Below are 25,003 nucleotides of genomic sequence, written 5' to 3' on the forward strand. Positions count from 1 at the left end.
ACTGTCACCAAAGAAAAAAGATAAATATGTGAAGTGATGTGTTAACTAAGTAGATGGGAGGAATCTTTCCACAATGCATACATTAGACCATCACCAGATACACTTTAAATATCTTACAATTTTATTTGTCAATGGTAGCCCAAATTAAGCTGGAAAAAAAGATAATTAATTTTTAATACAAATTAAATGAAAATGCTCAGACTATTAAGAAGACGTAGACCACACAAAAAAGAAAGTAACGCATATGCCAAGTGATACCAAATCATAAAATGACTCATCCTATAGACATATTTCATAACATTAGATCAAAGCATTTCGAAGTTAAAAATTTTTATACTGGCTTTTTTCTGTGTAAGTCTTTATAACTGGGAATAGCTAAACAACGCTAAAAAGCATTCATGATTGCAGGTAGAGTGACCTACGACTAATCCTCCATGGCCTATTTGCTTTTATCTAAATCCCTGCCCTATTCTTAAATTAATAGTGTAAGCATCTAACACCACAGAACATGTATTCACAGGAAAATAACTGAACCAGGGTCTCAAAAACAGGAAAGCACAGTTATACATGTTATCAAACATTTACTTTGCGATGTTTTTAAAATACACTCAAATGTGTGTTTATATATTTATGTCTCACTAGAATTTCTGCAAATAATACAAATTTAGGAAATCCCCTTCCCATTCACCTAGAAGATTATTACTGGTCCCAACTATGCTTTCCTCAAGATTTATGCAGATATCAAAACATATACCTGGGGCTGCAACAATGGCAAAGTTTCTAAAGGCTTTTTAAAAAGACAGTGTGGATGTCTGACTCTAGAGACAGAATGAATAGGAAGAGAACTAGAAGCCTGGGCTCAAGACCTGGTCTCTCTGAGCATGTGACCTTGGGCAAGTCCCCTTTCTCAGGGGTGTATATTCACCTGTCAGATGAAGCTATTCCAGGGGCTACTTTTATCTCTCCAGGTTTTTGTGAAGATCAAATTAGAAAGTAGAGAGCAAAGAGACTGTAAACACAAAATTGCAAACAAGTGAAAATCGCCCGAGGCTGCATTACCCTGGTGGTGCAGTAAGCCTAAGAGGACGCCTGCAAATGAAATGACCGTTAATCAGTACTCAGGTCTCATATTATGAGGTGTTCACTGTCTCTAACTACACAGCTGCCAGTAGACATCCCTTTGGAGTCATCTCAATGTGAGGATGTCCCAAAAGTTCCCCAACAAGGCATAGAGCCCCTAATTTAGCTGGCAAAACCCGTCTGCCACAATCTCATGCTAATCAGAGCTACGCAATTGACCGATGATTTGTAAGTTCACATACTAAGCTAATAATTAAAATCACAACAAAACCACGGAGTGGTTTATACTTCAACACAAAAATCTTTGACTTTGGAAAAAAATTAACTAGAAAAGGGACGAATGTTTAGGTTCTCACAGAATATTGTGGAATGGGTTTACTGAAAGACAAAATAAACACTTGTCTTTATATCTTCTTAGGTAAGAAAACACAGAAAAATTTTTTTTAAATATGACAACTTTGACACGGCAATACTGATTTGGGTCAAGCAGCAACAATGAGAAGACCTGCGTTTAATCTGTGCTGCCACTTTGGGGTTCCTCTGCCTGGTTCACCAGATTCAGAGGCTGCAAGGGAGTGTCAGGGAAGGGTGTGGATGAAAGGGAAGGCGAATGGGAGAAGGAGCTGGTCACCGAGGCCGAGATCGCACCCCGTGCAGGGCTGCCACTCAGCAGCTACGACACCATCCAGGAATTCAGTAATCCAAGATGGGTTTCCTTATGTCAATAAGCTACTATTAAGTTGTGCAAATATATATGCATTAAATCTTTGTGACTCCATGTCTTGTCCAAGGGTTTCATCCCAGGCAAGCCCACTATGAATTCAGTGAGACGGAGGAACGACAATGGAACCTTCTTGGGGTAAAAGGGTTTATACCCGGCTTTATTCTCCCAGCAACAGGTCAAGCACTAGAATCACATCTGCATCCAGCAGTCTGCAGCTCTGTAATCCTCCTTCGTCTCTGCCTCTGCCCAGAGCCCTGGGCAGAGCTCTTTATACAGTGACCCAGTCAATAATAGCGTATTGCCTACGGGTGTGGAAGCAGTAGCCTAGCAGCAGGCCAATTATGCCATCAAGCAGTTTAGGATCAGGGGAGAATCCTGGCCATAGGAACTTCCATTTTCCCCCACAATCCACATTCTGGCTATTTTTAGTATAGCCATAATTCTGAACTTGTCTCCACCACTAGAGACATGGCCTCTGTCTTAACTCAGTTAAAGTTTATTTTCTGATTTTGTAACAAACAGCTTTTCAATTAATGTGCTAATATCACTGATGGCTATAAATTAACAAATGTTAATTGTTCTGTTTGGGAAGAATACATTGCCTTGTCTTGGTCAAATAGCTGTGGATACCCAGTGTTTAATCCCTTAAGGAAGCCAAGAGTGAAGAGATATGTTATATCCTTGACTAGGTGTGGATACATCAAAATCAGTATGTTTCATAAAGTCCTGACATGTGATGTGTATATTAAAAGCCACTGAAACATAGAAGTTATAATTACCATAATATACTTCTACTATACACTAAACCATCCCAAAGTTTTATGGTGTAATTTATACCACAACAATAAAAGTTAATTTCTCTAAACCACTGTATATTTGAGCAAAACCACCTGTGACACTGTGATTTATAATAAGAAATAGGTATATTTGGTCTTCTCACGACTTCTGGCACATAGCTCCTAAAATCCTTGGAATTTCCTAAATGATAATAGCAATAAAGGTGTCTTGATATTCATAAGAAACCTCTTTCAAACCACACCTGAGTTTATGCTAATGGGGCAGTTTGGGGAAAGCATCTAAATTGGGGTTGGTTGCCTGGGGAACAAACCAAGGGGTTAGAAGGTTGGGGCTTTCAGGACCTCCCCAGACCTTGGGGACTGGCGAGAGACTAGAGGTTGAATCCGTATAACAGAGCCCCCATAAACACTCAAAGGATGGGGTTTAGAGAGCTTCTGGTGGGTGACTATGTGGAGATTCATTGACAGTGGCTTGACCAGCACAGCATGGAAGCCCCAAGCCCTTTCCCCATACTTTGCCCTATGCCTTTCTTCCATCTGGCTCTTCCCAAATTACATACTTTTACAATAAACTGGTAACCCATTAAGTAAAATGCTCCAGCAAGTCCTGCAAGCTGCTCTAGCAAATCAGTCAAACCACAGGGGAGGATCATGGAAACCTCCTATTTATTAGCTTATCCATCAGAAGCACCGGAAAGAACCCGGAAAGAGGTCACGGCCCGATCTTTGCCACCCTGCCATCCTTATCCGGCATCTGAAGTGGGGTGGGGGGCAGTCTCGTAGGCTGAGCCCTTAACCTGTGGAATCCGATGCTACCTCTGCGTAGACAGCGTAAAACTGAGTTGAATTGTAGGACATGAAGCTGGTATCAGAGAGAACTGCTGGGATGTGTGGGGAAACACATACGCACACTGGAAGAGCTGGCCAGAATTTCATAGCCCAAAATTTGTTTGAAAGCTTTGGGGTACTTACTACAGGTGGAGTGAAACAAGGATGGCAAGATGGCAAAGGTCCATAAATCGGTTAAAGGACGCGATATAAAGATCTGCTTACAGGGGGGCCTGGAAATCACTGAGCAGACAACCCCTGGTTGGTTACCGTACTGCCAGTTCTGTTTGGGTTTAGTCAAGCCGTAAGCGTTATGTTAAGACTGATCCTCAACTTGAAATTTAATTCTCTGGGTGTCCAAGATACCCCAACAAATAGCAAGAACTTCAGCAGCAGCATCTGTCTGAACTGCTGTGGCATTTACAAAAGCCAAAACACGAATATTTACTTTTAAGTAGAGAGAGATATAAGGAAAATGAGTTGAAAGGGAAAAATAAAGTTAAGGAAATAAAGCATGAAATTATGGAACATCCTAAAATATCAAAATACGATCATTTCTTCCCTGAAAGATTTAGGTGTTTTTGGGACTTTGATGAATGGGATCATTTCTATGTAAGCATATTAGATTATTTTTAAGATACTGAAGAGTCTATGTTCTGTTTGTTTTCCAAAGATCACATAGTCATTTGTAAATGATATTTGCCACTATTCTTCAAAGTATGGTGATACATTTTCTCTAACAAAGATTATTATTTAAAAACCTGCAAAGTTCATTCTAACCTGGCCACTGGATTCCCATTATGAAATTAGAAGATTTCCACTTAAAAGAAATTTTCTAAGTGGTTACAGAAGATTCCAGTAATATGGTTCCAACTCCCTAGTTGACCAGGTCTGTGGTGAGTCAGCTAGGAAGGTGTTCTTCCACAATGTCACATATCAGGATAATCTAAATGTTTGCCCCGTTTCCCTTTTTGGCTGGAGTTTTTTCATTGACTCAGAGTTGTAACTTGTAAATTCAAGAGGTGACATCATTTGACCTCAGTGTGAAAATGACTGAATCTCCATTCTTCAGATTATTAAAAGCCAGCTGCCCTCTCCTTAAGGATTCCTTTAAGTTCCACAGGTAGCATATTCAAAAGTATCTTAAGTGAGGGATACCTGTAAAAATTTCATTTTTTCCAGAGCATAAACTTTCTCATTGAAAACTCTGGCAATTAAAATTTACTATTGTGAATTATAATAAAGGTTGGGGAAGACTCAACTATATTTTGAAACCTCTGAACTGAGTTAAATTGCATGAGAGAAACAGGCTAAAATAGAGTACCTTCTGGATAACATATTTCATAAGCCTACCTCAAATAGACACAGCAACATTTCATAATCTATCTGGGAAGCCCTGGTCTAAGATGATTTTGATTAAAGGGCTATTAAAGGCAAACAATTCCTCAAAGGCATTTGTGGATCATTCCTCCACAGAACTCTTTCATAATATAATAGCACATAAAAATAAACTTACAGAAAATAACATTTGAATGTGCATGTCAGGCCTGTGGAAAATGTCAACTTCTCAAACTCAAAGCAACAGAAAGACAAACATAAAGGGAAAAATTGAGAGATCCTAATTTCTTTTCAATTTAAAACAGATATAACTGAAAGGTAAACAAAACTAAAATACAAAGGAGAAAACCGACTGAGGACCTATAATACAACAGTGGGTTAACAGAATGTGCAAAGCTTATCATAATTTGCAAAAATATAAGATGCTAAAATATGTGACAAAGGACAAAATCAAAACAAACTAAAAATAGAAAATAGCATTAGGGACTTTACACATTGATAACAACCATTTTTGGAAGGCAAAATGGAAAACTGAGTTTGGAGCTATGAGAAGGTTTATTCTCACTGCTCAGGTTTCTCCTAAGGAAATAACAGAAAAACAAAGAACAGAATTGCAATAAATACATACAGCCTTAGCCGTGAAACCTACAAATTTAAAACAAAGTCCTAAGTCCTCAATAGTTACAACACCTGAATGAGCCAGTCTGAGGGGTGAAAAGAACCCAAGTCATGAGCTCATCTTCAAAGAGCTTAGAAAGCAGGATGTGTACGTTAAAAGATTCCACCACAGGCAGTAAGTGATCATTGCTAAATAAGCGGTCCAGGCCAACCTGATTCCAAGAGAAAGGAATCATTTCCCATTTCTCGTGGAGATCGATAAACAAGAAATGGAATTCATGCTGGCCTCGGACGCAAGGGTAAGGCTGCTATGGGCAGAAATGAAAGAGAACAATGTTTCAGATAAAAGTAAGAAATAATGTGCTCTTGCACAGTACGGTAAGGGGATTGTCTGTGAGATATTAACATGCCTTTCTCAAAAAATAAAATAAAAATGGTTCCACAGACAAACTAGTTAGAGGGAGACTGCAGTCGGCAGCAAGGTCAAGATTTTTATTCCTGATCAGACCTGAGTTCTAGGGTGCTCACCCTGGTTGCTGTGTGAAGGATGGGCTCCAGGCAGGACATGGGGAGACAGAAGTCAGCATGCCATTTAGAAAGCTGTTGCAACAGACTGGGAGAGGACATGGAGAGCTGAGCTTTGCACATTTGCAGGGGGGCGAGAGAGGAGGGGATGCTATGAGGAGTCCTTAGCAGACACCATCAGTGAACTAGAGTGCAGAACTGGCCATTGATCAGATGTGGGTCCCAAGGGAATAAGCGACAACAACACTGAAATAAGACACTGAAACTTCTATTTTGTCCGACTTCTCATATACCACGATTGGTAGAATCAGAAGGGAAACAGGTATGGATTAGACAGTAAAGAAGGAACTTAACTTGGTGATGCACATACGAATCTGAAGTTCCCGGGAGCCAACCAGTGGCACATGTGCAGCGAGCATGCAGAAACACAGGCCTGGACCTGCGGAGGAAGGTGCATGCGGCAGCTGCAGCTATGGAAACTCTGGACAACCCTCAGGGAACACAACAGCTGGACAGACAGAGTCCAGGGCAACCCGACTACTTAAAAAGTGCCCAGAGATGGAGGAGCCACAGAAGGGGACTGGGAGAAATCAGGTGCCTGGAGCCGTGGACACCAAGGAGCAGCGAGTGTGCAGCTGGGAAAGATCCAGACATCAGCATTCAAAGCCTCGGGGACAGCAGCAGGGCAGCAAGCATAGGGTGTCCTAGGGGACCACTGGCCTGGCACACGTGGCCCTATAATGGCCACTTCTGTTGGGTAGTGATGCCAAACTGCTTTGATTCATTCATTTATCCCTTGTCCTCTCTTTTTTCTCTCTCTCTTCCAGTGATATTTACTGAGTATTTGCAACTATCATGCTAGACAGTGAGGACCCCAGGGGCTCCCTGACTTCCAGAGACTTTGATATAAAATCAATAAATATATACAGTCTAATGATGTTAGTCCAGGGGTTGAAGTATGACTGGAAGTTGAGGAAGCACAGATAGCAAATACGGATCTATCTTCTCATGGAAAAGCTCTGGGCTGGAGAGGTCAGCAAGATCAAGGCAAGAATGTTTTACACTGCGGGAGACGTGCCACCTATGGCCCGAGGGGAAGAGTGGAGAGGTCATTGGCAGAACAGGTTCTGTGACGTGACTGTCTGCCTTGTGCAGGTCCTGTTCTAACCCATACTGCGTCCTCACCACAACCCCACGAGCTCAGTCTTCACGCGTCACAGGGCAGCCCAAGAGCGAGCTTGCTCAAGGCCACCGGCGAGGAAAGGTGGGAGGAGCTGGCTCCAAATGCAGGTGGCCGGGCTCCAGAGCTATGACCTTCCCATGATTCCACACATGCTGCAGGACACCCACCTTACCCTCCTTAACGAGAGAAGGGAGGCCCGGAGGGGAGGGAGCAGCCGAGCTCAGCGACAATAGGAGACAAGGCCAGACAGAAGGGGCAGGAGGCAAATGACTAAAGGGAGTCCAGCAAACATGGGGCTGGACCCTGTGTGGAAGCCGGAGGGCCGCTGGGCAGCCAGGGCATGCATGGCACAGCAGGGTCTCCTGTGGCTGGGCTTTCAGGCAGTAAAGCTGTCTGAAGATGACCATGTGGGACACGTGTCCTAAGGGACATGAACTAACAGGGGCCTGGGAGAGAGGAATGGGCGAGCAGGGACAAACACAGATGCTAGTAAGAAAAGAAAAACAGACTGAAAAAGAAAAGGAGCCTGTTACATAGTACCAGAGATGCCAGGCGTCAAGTGGCAGGAATATAAGGAGTTATCATTTAATTTTTTTATATTTTTTTGCATCCTTCAAAATGTTGTTCAATGCTCACTGTAAAAACATGTCAATCCTCTAGTACAAAAAGTAACAGTTAAAACAGCTCAAGGAGAACTTGAAGACTATGATACTGGCCGTAGGGAGAAAAGAAACTGAAGCCATGTCTTCAGGAGAATCAACACAACTTGGTCACAGCTTGAATTTGAGGGATGAAGAGAAGAAGTCAAAGGTAATGTTAAGCTCCAGGGGGATGCCGTTCAACAAGATTCAGAATATCAGAAGAGGAATGAATTCTGGGAAAGAACGAGGTCATGTTCACACACACTGAGTCTGAAAGAACTAAAGGCACAGGGTTTCAGTTCAATGCATCCAGGTGGTTGGAGTGCAGAAAAAAAGGTCTAATTTGGGAGTAATCAGCCTTAAAAGAGCAGTTGAAACAATGGGAGTTGATGACATCATAGTAGATACTGCAAACGCAGGAAAGAGAAGGTCACTTGTATTTAAGGGTGAGCCTGTGCTTAGGGGCCAGCTAAGTGCACAGTACAACAGAAAATCACCCTTCGAACACCACAGTAATAACCACTACAGGCAAAATCCACCAGTAACTGCCAAAACTCATGGGCAAAAGCTTAAGGAGAAACAAGATGTATTTATAGAGCCTCAAAGTTTCCCCCCAGAACATTAGTTAACTGCAAAGAGGGAAAACCATAACTGTACAGTGACAATGACTGGCAGACACCCAGTTACCCAGCTGATTCAGGTGAATCTCACCAGCGATAAGACACAGCGGCACCACATGCCCCGAGTCGATGCCCTGGGTGGGACACATCACTTCTGTGGAATTCTTGCCACAAATACACAACTTCAGTCTAAATCCCAGCTGAAGGACGCTCAACAAAACACCTGACCAGGGCACCGAAGACAAAGGAAGACGGGATCGGTGGCCGCTTAGCAGAGACGAAGGGGGTGTGACCACTAAACGCAGCGTGGGATTCACCCACCAGCAGTGGAAAAACTGATGAAAGCTAAATAAAGCTTGTTGTTCAGTTATGCGTATTGTGCCAAAGGTAATTTTTAATAATTTGGTAATTTTTGCATGGTTGCATAAGACATGTCATTACAGGTGACAGGCATGAGGGACTCCCTATCTCTATCACAAGCCTATTAAGCCCAAATTCATCTCAAAATAAAAACTATTGAAAATGAGGCTGGTAGCAGGGAAAACGGCAAAATTGAATCCCTACCTCACAGACTGTACTAAATGACTCCCAATAAGAGCATTTTTTGAATAAAAACATAAAAATACTAAAAGAAAATGAGGGAAACAGCTTTATAATCTCAGAAGACAGAGGGCTCACATGGCATGAAAACTATGCCCCATAAGTGAAAACACTGATGCATGTGATTATACCAATTTTTTAAAAATCTGCATGGCAAAAAAAACACAATACACAAAGTCACTAGACAAGGGGAAATCTAGAAAAAATACTTCCAAGTAACATCACAAAGGGCTAATATCTTAAAAAATCTTATAAGCGCATAAGGCAAGACTGCAACCTGGTAAACGAGACAGAGCACAGAGGGTCAGAGGATTTTTAGGGCAGTGAGACCACCCTGTGTGACACTGCAGTGACAGAAACACGCCGCCACGCCTGGGCTGGCACCTGCAGAAGGCGCACTGCAACCGCGAAGCCCGATGCAGACTGCGGACTGGGGTGGTAATGACCCGTCAACGTAGGTTCATCGGTTTTAACAAATGCACCCCTCTGGCGATAATGGGAGAGGCTGTGCATATGTGCAGGCAGGAGCCACACGGGAAATCTCTGTATCTTCTGCTCAGTTTTGCTGTGAACCTAAAGCTACACTAAAAATAAAGTCTATTTAAAAGTGGGGAAAGCGTAGGGAGGGTAACGCCTATCCTTCAACACACCCGACACCAAAGTCTAAGCATCCAATACAGAAAACTCAACCAGTCAGTACTTAGGATGTACAGCACATCTTCCTCCTAGGAGTTCAAAGGTTTTAATGTAACTCTTTCATTTATGTTCGCAACATTTACATAACTACAGTAATAAAAATAATGTAAAACTGGGGGAAACAATATTGGGGGAAATGAGGTCAAGTCTTACTCAGGTGAATCGCTGGCAGAAATAGGCCTGCAATTCAACTTTCCTTATTAAGTTTCATGTTGTTCTTGAACATATTAAGGCCATTTAACAAAAAACTAAGAGTACCACCCATGGCCTGCTCTTAAGTATGTGTGCGCACATGTGTGCATAGATGCATACATGCGTAAACAATCATATACATGCACACATGCACTCATACATTTATATTTCAGGCTGAGTGCCAGCTTCAGTGACTCACTTCAACAAAATTTAAGCATAATAATCTGTACGTAATATAATAAACTATATAAATAATCTGCACATAATATCAAAAAGGAATACAAGTGATCATGAGACCATTATAAATAAATTCACATGTCCCTGTAATGCCGAATTTTAGTCTGAGGTAAGTGAGAAAGAACACACTTAAAAAAAAAAATCACAAGTCAAATACACGTGTCACTGTAGCCATTAAAAGGATCTAATTTAAAACTCAAGCATCATCATATCTGGAAGAAGAAATGAGATGCTAATAACAGGCACTGACGTTTACATAAAATTACTATGTAAAGTGGGAGATAGGGACCTAAGGATACAGATGAGGCAACGGTTTGCATTTTAACAGACTAAGCAAAAATGTAATTGACAAAGAAGCGCATCTAAATGAATTTCCAGCTATGCCAACACTAAGCGCAGCTGCATGCCGCCAGCATCAAAGATGAGAAGAAATATCCCCCTAGAGTGGAAAAAACACTTACATGCAGCCAATATGTGATGTTACACATGGTACTGAAGTTACTGCTCATTCAATCTGAAAAGTTTTTTTTTTTTTCAAAAAGTGATTTTTTAACATCAGAATAATCAATCTTCAGTTCCTTTCCATTGATTGGGGAGAAAAGTGTTTGGGGGCCAATGGGAATATGAAAGTGTTTCAGGGAGCAGGGTGTGTCATTCCTGGAACTAAGTCAAGGTTAAACACACGTGTTTTCAAGGAGCTAATACAATCAAAATTCACTTCAAAGCCACTAAGTAAACCCCACTCAGTATCTTATCAGTGGTGGTTATGAGCTCAAGTGCTGACACCTGTCTTTCTGAGTTCAACTCATAACTCCCCCATTTCTTGCTGCATGACTTCGGGGAGACCACCTAACCACGCTATGCCTCATTCCTGTTACCTTAGTGTAAGGATAACAGCACCTACCTGTGGGCTCACTGCCAGGACTGAATGTGTTCATACAAGCAAGTCACATGCTCAGAAACTGTGAGCTATCATTAGCCCCACTCACGACAGCCATCTCTCAGAGGAAGCACCTTTTTGTGCTAAAAAAAAAAAAACCAGCAAAGAAGATGGTAGCAAGCCTGCCATGATTTTGCTCACTCATGGATGTGAAATACTGTCGCTTCCCACCTCTCACACCCTCCCCTTGGTGGATGGAAATTATGGGAACAGCTCTGGCCACTTCTCAGTAAAGATCGGTTCTGGACAGCATACTGCCTGAAGCAGCCCTCCCCCGGTAGGTGTTGAACAAATGCTTCTGGAAATGAGTGGGGAGTTAAGCCCCGGCAGCCTCAGAACGTGCTTTGAGATCTTGTCACATTTTCCTGCAAGACCAAAGGGATGGTCTGGTGACTGGCCATGCACCTAACTTTGCATCTGATCTCTGTCCAGATCCTTCAGAATATCCCACCCAATGTTTTATTTACCCTTGTATTTCCCAAGGTCTTGAAAAGGACAGGGCAGCAAAATCAGAGCTGATGCAGAAAGATCTCATGTTCTTTCTTCTCCTTTAATTTACTGGAAGTCTAACATCTGAATAGGAGGAAAAAGGCCAAGTCTACAGGCGTCCTGGCACGGTGACAAGTCATCGAAAGGAGATGTGAATTCCCACAAAATAAACACAGCAAACCCAAGGTCCTCTGCCGCTTCTCAAGTCCAGTCCTACTGTGACTGGCCTGGCCTCCTGCCAAGGGATAAAGGCAAGGAAAATGTGAGAACGACGCAAGTGACCCTCAACCTTGAATCTAGTTCCAGAGGAGGACAGGAGGGCTTGCCTGGGCCCACACAGGGCAGAAAAACCTGAGCCGTCTTCCTGCAGAGATGAAGGGGTGTTCCCCACTACCTACAAGAGAGGAAGGACATGGCACACATGGCACTCCTCCAAGATCCAGTAAGACAGGAGGGCTGGGCAGACGCAGCTGGGGTCAAGACGAATGCAGGGTGAAACCAAGCACTTGAAACCCGCCAACCCTCCCTGCCCACGGGCATTACTGCATCAGGACCTAGAGCCCTCCGACTCAGCAAAACCTACTCTCTCAACGGGATCAGCTATCCGCATTCACACCATAGCATGTATTTGATTGCAGCTGTTTCTCTCCAAGTCATTTTACTCTGCATGTGATTTCTAAGGCGATTTAGAGGCTTTATGTCCTACTCCCACGGAGAAGGTACTGAGACAAGAGTAGCTCAGAGCAGGAGATCTCCTCTGCTTGCACAAGACACCAGGACTCTTAGGCAGTGCACCCCAACAGTCCTATTTCCACAGGAGATATCTAAAACAGATTTTTACTGTTAACCCAAACTGGACTTGAAAAACTAAACCAAACACATTAATTCCTTTAAATATCCTCGAATGTCATAGAAAGACAACAATCCTTTGAAGAAAGCATCCTATTGGAAAGAAAAGCCAGAAAACTTAATCTGGGGTCCCGCATTCCTATTAACTCACCATATAACCACAGACATATCACTTGAATTTTCTGGGCCTTGGGCTTCAGTGATAAAAATAGCAGGTTGGATACCTACCTAAGGCTCCTTTTCACACTAAACTTTCAGGATTTCAGTTCACCTCCTGATAGCAAAAGTTCAATCTGCATCCAGAAATGAGTAAAATGAATATGAACTATGTGATTAAAGGTACAAAAATGGCCTTTTATAATTAATGTAGCATGAGTGTGAGAAAAAAACACAGTGAATTCTACAGAATTAAAACATTTTTTCTCACGCCCATCATTCATAGGCTACCTGACCTAATACCATTAAGTTTTTTTTTTTTCCTTTTACTCTACAGTACAGCCCAGCATACTCTAAAACATGAGAGACTCACAGCAGCCACAAGGCTCAATGATGCCTCTTGGAGATCAAGAAGGAGACGGCTGGGACAGCGTGGAAAGCTGAGAGCTCTCCCCCTGGGTCACCTGGGTCATTTCAGAGCGCTCACCTTCCACCAGTTGGTCCAGGCCGGAAATCTTCTTGAGCCCATCGATGGTGTAGATGGTTCTCACTCCCTGGGGCAAGTTCACGTTATCCGACAGAGTTCGGGTCAGGTCGGCCAGCAGGGCCTCGAAGGAGCGGAAGCGGTCCGGGGAGATGGCATACACAATGCCTTTGAAGTACCGGTCTCCGTTCCGGTAGAAGCGCACTTTCTTGGCCTTCTTCTCCGAGCTGAGGGTCTGCAGCGTGCGGGTTCGGTAAAAGCTGCAGTGGGCGCTGTGCGTGGGGCTGGGCAGCCCGTTCACCCGCGACCCTCTGCTGTACCTCTGCGCCTTGTCCCGCTCATCAAAGTGCTCCAGCTCCATGTTTCTGCCGAGGGACATGACGGGGTCAAAGTTGAACCTATGAGGCAGAAAAAGGCCAAACAGAGAAGCATCTGAGGTTATTTTAGGACCGTGATTTGAAAGGCCAGCTTGAGAACAGCTGGTGGAAATACTGCCATATCGGAAGATATATTTAATATGAGTTATCAAGTTGGAAAGGAAGTTGAGTTATCAAGCTGAGAGAAGAAAGACACTAAAGAAACAGAAGAGGCGGCCCCAGTGGTTAACAACTTACTGATCAACCCTTTTGGTTAGAAACAGCTCCTGTGTATTGGCCACTTGCAAGCTCTGAGCAGCTATTATTTCTGAGGACTGCAACACACATTTTGAACTATTACCACTCCTACTTCCAGATGCAGAAACTGAGGCACAGAAAATGTTCTCCTCGATTTCACTAAGTAAATTTGAAAAATGCTTGTACCAAGAACTCCCACCCGGGTTGGCCGACCCCAAAGCCCACGGCTCCCTGCAGTGGGCAGATAGTGGAGGCAGGTAGGAAAGAAACGTCCACATGGCTGTAGGGCTAAGGAGAGGCAGCAGTGGTGGGCCAAGAAACAGGAGCCCCGAACCGTCAGACTATCACCGCTTCCCATTTTATGGTGTCCGTGCTCCCCACGGCCGGACAGAGAATAGGCTGAGAGACCCGTAGGTTCTACCAACTTAAGGAGGATTTCCCAACATGCTCACATGTTGGTAGATAACTTCTTAAAGTCACCATAACTCTTTTACTTACATTTAGTGCTTCAGATAAATTGGGTTAAAAAAAGAATAAGAAGGAGGCAGAGGAAAGAAAGACCCCCACCCCAAAGGGAGAGCAGTCGCTTCCTCTTTGGAGGTTTTGCCTTTCCTCCCACAAGCCTCTCTCTGTCTTTGTGGTTGAGGAAATTGAGGCTTCAGATGTTAAGCAAGTAACATTTCTCAAGGTCACAACGCTAGTACAAGGTCAAGCCCGGATCAACTCCTGTAAGCCTCACTTTCCTCAGAGCCACGCAGGGAAATGCTAATCGCACCTACCTCATACCTACTGGTAAGTATTAATACATAAGGCACTTAAAGATAGTGTCCAGCATGTGATACGTATTATATATTTTATGAATAAGATCTGCCTTTCTGTTCCTGATGCTGCACAGAATTTCCCCCTTCTGGAGAGGGAGGCTCTTGCTCAGTGGACACCTACTCCCCTCCCCTGGTCCCCATTTTACTTTCGATGGAGCCTGGTTATCAGTGAGCTGCCTGTGGGATCAGTGTATCCTTGCTAAGGAGTTAGCTGAGAAAGGCTTGTGGGGTTGCCCCCTGCAAGGGGATCCAGGTTTGAACAGGACAGTCTGGAAAGTGGAAAAACAAACCTCAGAAACCCAAGAAAGTTTTAATGACACCATCTCAGGCATGTTGAAATAGAAAATAAGGGAGATGGAAAATGCGGGGCAAGAATCTTACTAATGCTCCCCAAGTCCCTCCATGTAGACATGTCAAGGTCAATTCAAACTAACCAAAACTACTGCCACCAAGCCTCCCTGACCTCTCCGTGGCCCCCTGATAAACTGACCTCTGACCCACCCAGAGTGGCTAAAAATCCATGCCCCGAAGCACACTAGCGATTATGTACTGAAATGCATGGAGTGGGGGAGGCTACTATTTATTGAATACCTTTGTTGGGCCTGACATTATTACTCAGCAATCAGTCACTGTGTAATATTCTAAACACTGTCTTCTATGATGACCCAGCAAGCTGGGTAATATTACTGTGCCTGAGGGTGGGCACAAAATATATCCAGGGTCCCAAAGTCCTCATGAAGGCAGTTTAGATTTGAACCCAAATTCACTCCAACTCTGAAGCTGGCACTCCCTCCTTCCCACAGCACACCCTACTGTTCTAGGGGCCTTACCCCCCTGAGGCTGTGAAGTAGGGCTTTGAAAGCCCTCAAGCTACCCAGCCCTGCAACCTTGGACAGGCCAATTAACTGCTAAGGCTCTGTCTACAGATAGAGGAGGCAGTGGTGGCCAGGCCTCTAACAGCCTCACCTGCTCATGATCCCACAGCTGACCCCACAGCGGGCAGGGCGAGCGGCAGAGCGTGATTTAAATCTGCAGTGCTTATGAGCTCAGTGCATTTCTTCCCTCCAAATATGAAACTTACCACCTGCCTCTTGGTAACTCCTAATAGTCTAAATGTGCATTTTCCAGAAAAAGTTATACCATATATAGGTAGGTGTGAATGGGTTTCATTGGTTTTGAAGTTAGATAGTAATTTGAAGTTAAAATAATTATCATGTGACATCCAGTCCTTCAGGCAGCTATTAACTGAGTGATAGAACAAATATTTCGCCCATGATCTCACAACTGCTCCTACTTTTTGATGCATTTGATTCTGAAAGGAGCTCTTTCGCCTCCCAAAGGGGTATATATGTTGTTTCTGCCAATATCGTGCCAACTTCATCCGCACTTCAGACTTTGCAAACTATAAAGGCCAAACTGGTTTTTGAAGGCTTGGTTTGAATTTTAAAAGCAGTGATCACTTTCCCAACCCTAGGGGTTTCCTCCCACACCTGCACAAACCAGAAGAAAACAAGCGGGAGGGCAGCACGGGACAGCACAGTTGTGTCACCAGAGAGGACAAATCTAGTTCCAAGGGGCTCTTGTGGACTCAGATTTGCAAAGGCCAAATCATTTAGCAACCGTTGGCCTTCTCTAGCAGAAACAGGCTTTTAGAACCAAGAATTTCACACCGAATGAAAAAAAGAAGATCAATTTAAAAGGAGGGAACGTTGCTTTTGTTGATTTTATTTGTGTATTTCCTCACACCGGATCATGTGTTCACCTCCCTCTGTGACTTCCCTTCACCCAGCCTGCCCCAAAGTGGCCAATGATGTTGTAGACAAAGAAAACCCACACTCGAGTCAAACCAGCTACCACTAAATATGCCTGTCAGAAACCACACCACACACCTAGTGTTCCGGTAAGTATGTGCCGCCTCAAAATAGGTGTCTTTTCCCTATGCTTTGGCTGGCTCGGCTCTTCCACTGGGTTAGTTACATATCTGAACCAAGCGCTCCTGCAGATTTCCTGGGCTTGCACAGGCTCCTAATTTCTACACAGGAAACCGGATAAAGCACGCCAGCCACATGCTCACAGACCACAGGCGGCCAAGGGCCCGGCACACATGTATGATGGCACCAAAGAGTAACCACGCCACCTTAGCCAGAGCTCACAGACGCTTGGGTGGGGAGCAAGGGGCCCGGCTTTTCCAGAGATTTTCCTACCCACACTGCCATGCCAAGAAATCAGCAACCTCAATTGTTCTCTGTGGGATTTCTCTCCATTTTTCAGGAGCCTCTGTGTTCATCATTCCCTAGAAGAGCACATGAGTTCCTGTTCCAGAGATTTACACACACACACACACACACACACACACACACACACACACACACACACACACACACACACTAAGAAATAATTCAGCAGAAATGCTACCATCTAAATAGATGCTGGACCTGGAGGTCCCAACGCGTATTTTGCCGGTGGTACTAGGATGCAGGCGGGCGGGCAGGCGTGGAGAAAGAGGCACACACATGCCTTCAGAGGGCATGCACCACCTGGACACAGATATCACAGGATGTATTTTTTATCATGTGCTACATATAACCCTCTTAAATTCCCTTGTGATCCGCATTCATGTGACATTTCATACTTAAAACGATGTCCTACTTTCCCTTCCCGTTGAAAGGAGATATATTTAAGAGCATTCCTAAAAGGTTTTCACGGAACACCCTGCGGAGGGGCCGCTGGGCGCGTGAGCACCAGAACGTGGACACACATTCACAGGTGCGGAGGGAGGGGCCGGGCCGAATGAAAGCCTTCATGTGCCCCATCTCCGACCCTCACCTCCCTGCCAAACCAGCAACGCCTGCGCGCAAACCTGGTTCTCCAAAGCAGCCTCTTTTGTGGGGCAGGGCAGGGCTGTGCGTGCGCTCCCACTAGCAGGAAAAGGCCATTTCCTCTCCGCAGCCTTTGGGCGCTGCAGGTACTCATTCGTCCATGAGGCTGCCTCGTGGCCCCCGAAGGAACTTGAGACCCGCACACGTACTCGGACACCCACTCCCCGGCCCCCTGCCCCGCACAGCGCGTCCCGTCCTCGGGCGCACACACAATAAGGGACCTGGCCGGCCGCTCTTGGACGCAGACTTGGTCCCCGCTCGGCGCGCGGCTCGCACAACGACGAGCCCCCGGCCCTGCTCTCCGTCGCCGCCACCAGCCCCGCCGGGACCCGGGGGCCCGCGCGTCCGACTTCCAGACAAAAGGGGCAGGTGCCCGCAGCCCCCGGGGCCCCGGCCCACCGGCCCGGCTGGAGCGCGGCGCCTCCCGAGGAGCGGCGGGCGGAGGGCGAGGAGCCTCCCCGGCCGGCCTCCCGCAGGCCCCCACCCCGCGCCCCCCAGGGTCGGCTCCCCACGCACCGCTCTGCGGAGACGCCGCCGCTGTCTGTGGCCGCGCGGGGCCGCGTCTCGGGCTGTCCTCGCCGGCGGGGCGCGGCCGGGGCTGCGGGGCGGGGCTGCGGCCGCTGCGGGGCCGGGGCCGGGCTGCCTCCGCTGCTGCCCGCACGCGCCTGGGCCGGGCCTCGGGGACGGCGGCGCTGCGCGCGGTCTGCAGCCGCGCTCCCGAGCTGGGCGGCGGCGCCGGGCGCGCGCCCCCTCCTGCGGCTCCCGCGGCCACCGCCTCCTCCGCGGGCGCGCGCCCGGCGCCCCCGCCCCTCCCGGCAGGGCGCCCCCGCCCCCTGCCCCCCGCCTCCCGCCTCCCGCGCGCGCCCCGCCGCCGCCTCCGCGCAGCCGCCCGCGGCAACGCGCCGGGCCCCCCAGCCCCAGGGGCGCGTGTCTGGGGCGGCGGGCAGATGGCGCGGGGGGCCTGGGGACCCAGGAGGGGGGCGTGGCGGGGCCCGGTCTGGCCCGGAGCGGCGCCAGGTGGGGAGGCGAGGTGTGCCCAGCGCTGAGGCCCCCACCCTAGGCGGAGGCCGGGGAAACAGTTCCTTCTTCCTCCCCCCATGCTGTGATGTGAACCCCCTCCCCGGATGTGTGTGTTTGACGCCCTTCCCGGATTATGGAAGCCACAGTGATGGCCCTCCCGTCGCATCTGGCCCAAAATGCATCCACTCAGTGCCTCCCCCCCCCCGCAGGACCAGCCCCGGGGCTTCCCCATCTGTGCCCTCCGGGGTCACCCTCAGCCCCCCTGATTGGGAAGGGCCAGATCTCATAGCTCCCACCATCATCCCATTAGCCCCCAAGACTTGAGTCACCCTTGAAATACTGACCCCTGCTTGGAGCCAAATAATGTCACAATACGCCCTAACCTAAGGGCCGGGTTTCAGCTCCTGGACACCTCGTGGCGGCCAAGGCCGGCGGTCAGCACTGGAAAGCCCCATGAGCTCACACACGCCTTCCCTCCTAGAATGTTCTCAGGGCCCAAGCTGCTGCTCACTGCTGCTTCCTCCAGGCTTTGCACAAAAGTCCGGGGAGTGCGAGGTGCAAGACTTCCGAGAAACCTTAGCCTGGTTCAGTTCAATTAAGGCCTAGTTAACCCCCTTGCAGCCATGTTGCTTGAGACATGGATTTGTCCCAAATGTGTGTTTTTCTCCCTTCCTGAGCTTGCACCTTTCAATGGAAAATAAAAAATAAAAATAAAATTCTCTTGCCTGCTGAGCCCAAGTATGTATTTAACTACTTATTATTAATGAACTATTCAAAATACTTCCACAGTATTATGTAAATATGAAATCATTACCCTTTTTTATAAAAATGCAGCTCAGATGAGATGCATGTTACATATTCAACAAGTAGCTACAATATTTACTTTTGAACTATTTAATAGCCCAGGGATGAGAGTACAATGAACTCACCAAATTAACTAAATGCAAAGTACCGACCCAGCCAGCTCCTTCAAATTCTGATACAAAAGGAAGGCTAAAGGGTATGTGTAGTGAAAGTAAGGAGCTGAGGGTATTTTTCTTAAGAAGGGAAATCAGAGCTTCTGTTTATCTTTCCAGTGACAAAAGCCAAGTGATTTCTGCCAAAAAGCTAAACCAAGAAATAAATTCCATCTCCTAACCCCTATGGATATTCTATCAGGGTTATTTCTTACACTCTGTGTAATTCAACCACGTCTCACCTCTCTCCTAGGGCATGCAGATAATGTATTCAAACACCCTTGAATTTGACTCTCAGTTGCCAAGTGCTGACTCTAGAAAACAGTTGGGCCTCATTAACCCTTTCAGGAAACCAAAGGGCACTGATAATTAAGTAGATGGGCACACTCAATTGTACCAAAAGGTCACCCCATTATGGTCATATTTAGTCCCAGCAGGCTGGCACTCAATGGCACCCCGTGATGAACAGAAGTAATTACAGAAGTGCCTGAGCTACTTCCAGAAAATTTAATGAAATTCAACCAGGAAACTCCTAATTCAAGCAATTTCCAAAAACCGATGCTACTTCCTCTACATCATCAGGATACTGATCCAAGAAATGACTGTTAATGCTTCTCTTTTCCCACAAAAATCTGAAGGTAACAGAGATCTCACTCTAGCCCCGGAAGCTACTGCTGTTTAAGCTGTGCTCCCCAATCGCTCCAAGAAGCCACAGCTCTGCACCCTGCCCGATGACAGTGGCTGGGACACAGCTCTGTTACTGGCTCCTATTAACTGAGCCTGTTTGGCTGTGCTGGGGGACTTTTATGCATTTTCCTATTTCATCCTCACAGGAATGGTTCAAGGTACACAAATTGTCCTCACCTTATCAATGAAACAATTGAGGCGTAGGGAAGTTGTATCATGTTTTCATAGTGATACAGCAAAAAAAATGTTGAGCCCAACCCCAGTTTTAAAATCCCCCATGTTTTAGTATTTAAATCAGTGTTCTGATCGCTTTGGCCATATGCTTATAAAGCAATACGAAATTCTACTGGGAAGTCTCATTTGGAAAATGCAATCTTTTAATCACTGAACTTACTATTTCCTAAGAGAGAGAGAACAACTCTTTGCTGTTGCGAATGCCGCTTCCTCGGTGATTGATGGCTACCATCAAATGTATCTACTCTGACCGGAACTTTCCATGAGAACATTTGAACTTCAGCCTCTGACACAAGGTTGGTGGACAATCTTATCCATAGGCACTATTGCTTTCTGAAAGTATTTCAGGTGCAAACAAGGAAAAGAAAGAAAACTTACGAAGAAATATTTGTTAATCAACATGTATCTCTTTGCAGGCACATTTTATTGGCTTCTTCATAGAAAATAAGCTCAATCATGTGGATTCAAAGAGAATTATAGAATAAGGAATATTCGCAGGAAGAGATGCACTTCCTGTTTCTCCCTTGAGGCAAAATTTACCCCAGCTCATTCATAGTCTCTCTCTAGGCCTCCTCTGGGGCAAAGGGCATGACTGCCGCGCTCCTGGGCTGGGGTACAAAGCATAGTTAGTGGCCACCGCAATTGTGAGGAATAGCTTTATAGAATATGGTCATCACTCCAGTTTTCTTTTGTAGTTCTTCCTATATGTAAAGGCTCTTTACGGTATTTTCCACATCTTTTTTTAATTGCCCCTGATTACAGAACACTTACTTCTGCCTTCTGCTGATGGCAGAAACTCAGGGAGAAGGGACCTTGACAGCCGCTCCAGTTTTTACCCCATGCATGAATTCGTTCCCTCCACAAGTGGACTTTCAGCCTCTACTCCGTTGCTTCTAAAGGGGGCACATGGGGCAAAAGTGAAGAGAAACAAGATTATCTTCAGATCTGGGAATTCTAGACATAATGGGTGAGATTTTTTTAACTGACCTTTCACTCTGGCTTGGCACCCCCAACATGGCAGGGGTCCAAACTACAAAGGGCGGCTCTCATCCACCCCGGCATGCCCTCCCCAGGCCAACAGAGCACGTCCCGGAGCGCATCTGTCCCTTTCCCGTCTAAGGGTCATGTCCTCTGGGGGACGGGAACTTGGCAGAGCCCATTCCACTGCTGGGCAGTTCCTCAAATTCAACTGAGACCCACTTCCCCTGTTGGAACTTCTTTTTTCTCTAGATCTAGAGAGAGCAAGTCTAGTGGCCGTGCCTTTTACCTGACAGCCCCATTCTGCCAAATTCTACTCCTCATCAACTCGGAAACCCCAGTCCTTCCACTGTTTCTCCTATGGTTGGGAATTGCCCAGACAGGCGCAGCTGGCAGTACCTCCCTCAACACCTGCTCCTTAGAGCTGAACAGTGGTCTGGCTGGAGAAGCCACCTGACTCCAGCTGTTCTCAACACGCGTCTATTAAAGGAGCCTTCCGCCCACTCAGACATGCCACACTGTGACTCCTCTGGTCGATTAAAATCTCCATGCATGTCGCGTGTTTGTTCTTAAGGTCCCTTATTCTGTGTTTGTTCACTTCAATTCTGGGGACCCAAGTCCAGCGGTCTGTTTTCCCTTGTTACTGTGTTGTTACCTGATCCTCCATTCCAGCCTGTTGAGCGAGACCCTTTTGGACACCTGATGTCACGATCCTCCAGCTTCCCATCAGTGTGATGAGCACGATGGGACTCATTATATCGCAGCCACCTCAACAGGCTCCACCAGCTCACTACCTATGATCTCTCTCCAGGTTAACTGACAGCAAATAACTCTCTCAGTGTACTTGAATAATTACAGGGGTTCATGTGGTCTCTATAGCAAATAAATATGTAGAGAACCTGTGATACCTAAAATCTGTATCTTGACAACTTGGATTGTATCTGTGACTTCGATTCCATTTTACATTCATTCATCCATTCAACCAATAAATAACTTTCCAGTGTCTCTGCAATGTGTTTTTTCACATACAACAGTAATAGTATTATCCACAGCAGTATGAACAGTAGTGTAACTCCTTTCTGGGTCCCAGACCTGATTCCAGTGTGTGTGTGTGACAGGGGCAGGGGGAGTGACTTCCCACACATAACAAACACCAAGCAATCCTCACACACCAGCAGATGTGGGCCTTGTCCTACAAGACCTTCCTCCACCCCCGCAACACTCCAGGCGGGTCACAAGCCCCAGGCTATTCCCTGTACTCCCGACCTACCGGCTACAGATCAGGGTTCTCATGACCTCTGCTTAGGGTTGATTCATGTGCTAGAGCACTTCACATAACTCAGGGAAACACTCAACATTTACCAGTTTAATAAAGGAAACAGTAAAGAACACAGGTTAACAGCCAGATGAAGGGATACACAGGGCAAGGTCCCAAATAAAGGAGCTTCTGGCCTTGTGGAGCTTGTGGCCTGGCTCCGTGGCAGGTGGTGGCGTTCCGGTTCCCCATGCATAGCAGCTCTCTGCCATAGAGAAGAGGAACCCAGCCAAACGGCCGTAAGATCTTCTCATGGGTTTTGTGCAGGCTTCATCGCATAGTCACAAGTGACTAAATCATTGGCCATCGGCTGATTCAGCCTCCAGCCCCCGCCCTTGGGTGGGGGCCCAAAAGTCTCTCATTAACATAACAAGACACCCATGTCACCTTTAAGACTGCACTGTTTTCCAGAACTGCAGATGAAGACCACATACACCTGGGAAACATATGTTTGGTCATCTGAAGGGCCAAATACATATGTCTTATGACTCATTATATCGCAGTCTCCAATCTGCTAGGCTCTGTGCTAACTTGGAGGTGGAATTACAAGCATCCTCCGCCCACAGCCTCAACAGCCTGCAGGGAGACAGATGTTAAACACATACTTACACGAGTAACTGTTCAGTTTCAGTATGGCTACGTACTGTGAAGGGAAAGAACAAAGCTTCAGAGAGCTTCCCTGAGGAAGTAACATTTAAGCGAGACCAGAAGCTGGCCAGGCAACGGGGTGGAAGAGCATGATTCCAAGCAGAAGAAACAGCTCTCCGAAGACTGTGTGGGAAGCAGCCTGTGCCGGGAGCAGGAGACGGGCGGGGTGGCCGGAGCGCAGCGAGGTGGGCCCAGAGGTGGAGGTGGGCTGTGAAGGCAGGCAGTGCCACGCTTCGCGGTCCTGGGCCGTATTAGGGAATGAGGACTTTATCCTGAAAAAAAAAAAGGGAAGTCACAGAAGGGTTTTAAGCAGGAAACTGGCAAGACCAGATTTGCATATTTAAAAGCTCTTCCAGGTGTTGTTGGAGCATATTGGAGAAGAACAGGGAATAAGAACAATTTTACTAGCAGAGTTTGGGTGTGGAGGATGGCAGGGGAGCACAGTGGGTGGAGGGAATGTCCAGGTGTCTATATTTACTGTGCTTTTCTTGCTGTGATGTGAAGCTGAGCTTATTAACGCATTTAAATCCACGGAGTTTTTCATTTTTTTAATTTTTTTTATTGAAGTATAGTCGATGTAGAGTAATATACTGGCTTCAAGTATACAACATAATAATTCAACAGTTATGTACACTAAGTCCTCATCCCAACTAGTGTAGTTACTGTCAACATAGAAAGATGTTACAGAACTATTGACTATATTTCCTATGCTATACTTTGATCCCCATGAATAATTGATATTATGATGGAGATTCAGTGTCTGTATCCCTTTTACCCATTTCATGCATGTACCCCAACCCCTCCCCCATGTAACCACCAGTCACTTCTCAGTGTCTATAAGTCTACTGACGTTTTGTTTGTTTTGTTTTGAGATTCCACATATAAGTGAAATCATATGGTGTTTGTCTTTTTCCATGGAGTTTTTTAAATTCATGCATTAAATATGGCATCTCCAAGTGAAAAACATTTAAAATGATAGGTTGCTCTTGATTCAATCATTTCAACAAAATCATTTTAAAGGGTTTGTTTGTATATTCTACCAATGCTCCAAGGCATGGAGTAGACCCCCAGCATAATAAAAATTGTACTTATTTTTACATAAAATTTTACTTCCTAAAATTAACCTCAAGATAGTCACCTTTGTTAAAATGCATTTGAATAGAATTTTATTTTGCCACATGCTTCCTTCCAGAAGTTTCTTGAGCTGACAATTCACTTTTTGTATTCATTAAGGCACACTTTTTAAAAAATATCCCACTTTGTTAATTCCCATTGCCTGAGGTCTTTCACTGATTCTACAGGATATAAACACTTAAGTCACCATTTAGTTCTCTAGGAATGTGGCAGAACTCACCAGAAACATGAAGGATTGGGAAGACCTGGGTTCATAAACAGTGACTGTCCCATCAGGTTTGCATGTAGATTGAATAACTTCATCCATACAGTCAAAAAATCTTTGGCACCTTGTTAATGTATCCCTACAGGTCTTTTTTTATTTTATTTTATTTTTGTGCAAGTGGATTCTTAAAGGCATCTTCCAAACAAAGAGAAAAGTTACTAAATTTCTGCTGTTGAAAATCTTTTAAGTGGAAAAAAACCCAAAGTATTTTTAGTATATTTATACTCTTCTAAACTTTTTCATCTGTGTGTACACACACGAAAATATAATCTTAAACAGAAAAAGTGGGATGTTAATGTATACAATGTTTTGAAACATTTATTCCTTTAACAATTAAGTCACAATGCATCATAAATGTAGATGCATTAATCTAGGGTGCATGCACATGACACTAAACACTAAAAATGGTCCTGCCCTTCTTGATCTTAATAAAACATGAGGTCAAATGATTGAAT

The 25,003-nt window shown here is 45.6% G+C and overlaps 2 protein-coding genes across 5 annotated transcripts in view; both read right to left on the reverse strand.

The window, feature by feature from the left end:
* Nucleotides 1-18,041, reverse strand: part of DCLK1 (doublecortin like kinase 1) — a 287,302-nt gene extending 269,261 nt beyond the window's left edge. The window contains exons 1-2 of one of the 3 annotated variants that reach the window (XM_037012261.2): nucleotides 17,828-18,029; nucleotides 13,001-13,395 (exon numbers count right to left, since the gene is read on the reverse strand). In XM_037012261.2, the coding sequence (XP_036868156.2) occupies nucleotides 13,001-13,376 (376 nt within the window). In that variant the 5' untranslated portion in view covers nucleotides 13,377-13,395; nucleotides 17,828-18,029. Of the gene's footprint in view, nucleotides 1-13,000; nucleotides 13,396-17,827 lie in introns of all 3 variants that reach the window. The other 2 variants (XM_037012255.2, XM_037012274.2) reach the window with 2 other exon arrangements.
* Nucleotides 18,042-22,551: 4,510 nt separating this feature from the next.
* Nucleotides 22,552-25,003, reverse strand: part of SOHLH2 (spermatogenesis and oogenesis specific basic helix-loop-helix 2) — a 75,093-nt gene continuing 72,641 nt past the window's right edge. For both annotated transcript variants that reach the window (XM_073229269.1, XM_073229280.1), the window contains one exon: nucleotides 22,552-23,421. In XM_073229269.1, the coding sequence (XP_073085370.1) occupies nucleotides 23,401-23,421 (21 nt within the window). In that variant the 3' untranslated portion in view covers nucleotides 22,552-23,400. The remainder of the gene's footprint in view (nucleotides 23,422-25,003) is intronic.

This window comes from Manis javanica, chromosome 1 (genome assembly GCF_040802235.1).
Source record: "Manis javanica isolate MJ-LG chromosome 1, MJ_LKY, whole genome shotgun sequence".
Taxonomy (NCBI): Eukaryota; Metazoa; Chordata; class Mammalia; order Pholidota; family Manidae; genus Manis; species Manis javanica.